Source organism: Cibotium barometz, chromosome 38 (genome assembly GCF_041138505.1).
Source record: "Cibotium barometz isolate CiBa-2024 chromosome 38, ASM4113850v1, whole genome shotgun sequence".
Lineage (NCBI taxonomy): Eukaryota > Viridiplantae > Streptophyta > Polypodiopsida > Cyatheales > Cibotiaceae > Cibotium > Cibotium barometz.
The window spans coordinates 2,508,483-2,511,717 of NC_141083.1; the positions used below are offsets into that span (position 1 = coordinate 2,508,483).

Consider the following 3,235-nt stretch of genomic DNA (forward strand, 5'->3'; position numbering starts at 1 on the left):
AACGCGTCCTGTAACTGCAAAACAAAGGTAACTACCGATGAGATGGAGGGAACAGCTCTTTGATTTGAGATCTGAGTTGGAGTGGGTTGTTGCACAAAATGCAAAGTGCTGCTAAACACTTTTACGCCCGTTGCATTAAATGAGGGGGGGGAGATTTAATGCCGGGGGGGGTGCTAGTTAATAGAAATAACGATACGAGGTGGCGTCATCATAGCAATGAATGCTTCTCTCGCCCTTGCATTCATTCCAAATTCCAATCGAGGAGGTCGTCCGTCTCTCTTGACTCACTCCTGCCTTCATCTATTGTTAAACACTCTCTTAACAATTATTATATACTATAATATATGTGGTCTTTTTCTCGCTATTATTATTTATTTAGTTCCTGCACATTTTTGCCCTAAATTTATCCCCTTCGCTCTCCTCCGAGAGTTCGGATCACGATATCTGCAAAGCTCTGAGGAGAGTCGATGAGCCTTGAACTGGTCTTTGTTGTTTCTCGTTAGAGAACAAAAAGCCTCCACATTCCTGCTGGTCTCAGTGGTCTGTTTTATTTTGGTTGCCCCCCCCCCCCCCCCCCCCCCCCCCCCCCCCCCGCGCGTAATGGCCGCCGCTACAACGCCCAATCAGCCCCACCCTATCAATTGGGTGTGGCCAGGAAAGCCCACAACCACCTCAACCACCACCACCACCACCACCACCACCAATAGCAGCAACAGCAATGGGAGCAAGCCATTGGAGCTTCAATTCCTGCCGCCCGCAGTCATCGCCCCCCCCTCCGCCCCACCCTGGGGCGTTGACCCATCTCGCCTGCAACAACTCATGATGGGCTCTGTTGCGGTCTCCACCTCCTCCAGCAGCAGCAGCAGCGGCGCCGCTGTCATCACCTCCACGGCGGCAGCCGGTGCCCCCAGTAGTAGCCGCGGCTTTGTGCGCGACTTGGGCGCTCTGTTCGACCACGGCATCAACAAACCCCTCCCCTCGGGCTGGGAAAGATGCCTCGATCTTAAGGTACGGCCATACATTCTCTTAGTAGGGTCTAGCCCCCAAGATCTCTATGCTCTGCTTGAAAGCCACGAAATCCCTGATCCAATTATGCCCTAGTCATCCTTTCCATGTAAGAAAGATGCTTAGCTCACAAGATCTATTATGTTTTTCGTCATTATGCCACCGTCGTGTTTAGGGCCCCTGTTTTGACATTCATGGAAACCCTAGCCTCATAACTCTGCAGTTACACTGCTCCTGCCTTGTGGCATTTTCTGTCACCATGCAAGCCTCGTCATATTAGAGTCACTTGACATTTTCTGTAATCATGTTATGGAAACCCTAATCGTCATCCTGCTACAGTTACATGATTTTCCTGCCGTTTTCTGTTAAAGATGTTGGCTTGGGCTAGCAGACAAGCTCTTGCTCATTTCTAGAAGAGAAATTCACCCAATTTATGTTTAAGATGTGCTGACCAGTTCATGCTCCATCTATGCCTTAACTGCAAAAAGTTCTCTCGGCATTTATATACATCATGGAGCTCCATGATTAACATTTCCTGTACGGAAACCCTAGCCAGAGAGAGTTCCATTATTCTGTACTTATAGTATGTGCTTTTATCACTGGCAAGGGCCTCCCTCTTCACGTGTCTCCAACTGACTCCATTTTGCACTGGATTTGTTGCAGTCTGGTGAAGTTTTCATCAAGAAGTGTGATGCCAATATGAAAGCTGCCGGGACTTTACAGACCCTGATTCAACCTCATTTTACCCAACGTAAGAATTGGAAACAAAGCTGCACAGGAACCAGCAGAGTGCCAGAAGTATCTCTACAGATAGATGAGCAGAGGCAGGACTGGTCTCTCAGATGGGCGCAGGGGAAAGCAACATTTCCGTTACAGCAGGAAGCAGTGAACAGCAGCAAGAGCTTTATTAATGTGACTGCAAAGATTGGTTATGAAGAAGACAATCCTAGCTCGCCCAACAGAGAGCCTCTATGCCTGGATTTGGATCTGAGCTTGACGAGTGAGAAGAGAAGCAAGTCAACCAGTGAAGCCCAAGATATCACCTCGTCACGAGCTCCGAAGCTCCCTACCTCAAAACTGACCAGCACAGGTATATCTGCACAAAACACAGTCCAACAGTGGAAATGGCAGCAGCGCGGAGACAGTGGTGAGAAGCCCACCAGTATCCAAGAGATGGTGAAGGAATCCACAATGGCAACTGCAGTTTGTTCCAAGTGCTTGATGTATGTTTTGCTGAGGAAGAGCAATCCAGTTTGCCCTAGGTGCTCCAACCCCATCATTCTTGACTGTGGCCTGCCACCTTCTGCCATCAAGAAGAGACCCCGTCTCGAGCTCTCCCCTGATGATCTCTCACTTTCCACTGATTCTTCAAGATAATTTAAGTGGCTGGGCTGTAGTTTTGGCCCATCCCATTGTTAATGTATTTGATGTGCATTTTAGTAAGTAATAAATTTGAAAAGAAGTCATGTAATCTCTGGCTTTGTATCTCAGGAATTTTAGCTATGTTTTAATAGCATTTGGCATGCTTCTAGCATTATGACTGTGATCGAAGAAGGGGGGTTTCTAGCTGTTGATTCAGTCATTAGCAGGTTAATAGGGATTGGCTCCTGGAGGTCTTATCATCAACGGTGAAGATTTTTAGCTTTCGATCAAGTCATAGTGGCGTGTGGTGGAACTTGGAAGACGGCCTCCATTAGAATGTCATCGGTTAACCATGAGTGTATGTTGCATGCTAAGCATGACACACTTTTGCTTGTTTCTGTATGTTTGCATGGTAGTTGTAGGCCTCATCATCAATAGTTGCTACAATTTTCTCTACAAGTTTGTTCGTGAATGTCATCAATAAACCATTTGACAAGCAAAATAACACTTGTCACCTTAGTACAAGATTTTAAGAGGTGTCATGTATGTCGAGACATTCCAGCATGTGATTGTGCACGCGCACATAATACGTGTATCAACTGGTGCGCATGCCAACCATCATAATTTACTGACACAAGATTCTCCCATCATGGTTGGCAAACAATCTACTGACACACGATTAATCGTTCCATGACATCGTAGTTGCCTTAATTTCTCAATTACTGGAGCAAAGTATCCCCATTATGGTACTTGGGTGGGGGCAGGCTAAAGGTGTGTAGACCCGTCACTTGTTTTAGTGTGGAGTTTTTTCCAAGTCTAGGAAGGCAGGCCACATTGTGACTATCCCATGCCTTACAAGGTTGTCAAC

At 46.9% G+C, this 3,235-nt stretch overlaps 1 protein-coding gene across 1 annotated transcript; it reads left to right on the forward strand.

Annotated features, from left to right (window-relative positions):
* The first annotated feature begins 575 nt into the window (after nt 1-575).
* Nucleotides 576-2,488, forward strand: LOC147616235 (uncharacterized). Its single transcript, XM_086777255.1, has 2 exons — nt 576-1,008; nt 1,669-2,488. The coding sequence occupies exons 1-2, from the start codon at nt 601-603 to the stop codon at nt 2,380-2,382; spliced, it is 1,122 nt and encodes a 373-aa protein (XP_086633381.1). The 5' UTR covers nt 576-600; the 3' UTR covers nt 2,383-2,488.
* The last annotated feature ends 747 nt before the right edge of the window (nt 2,489-3,235 follow it).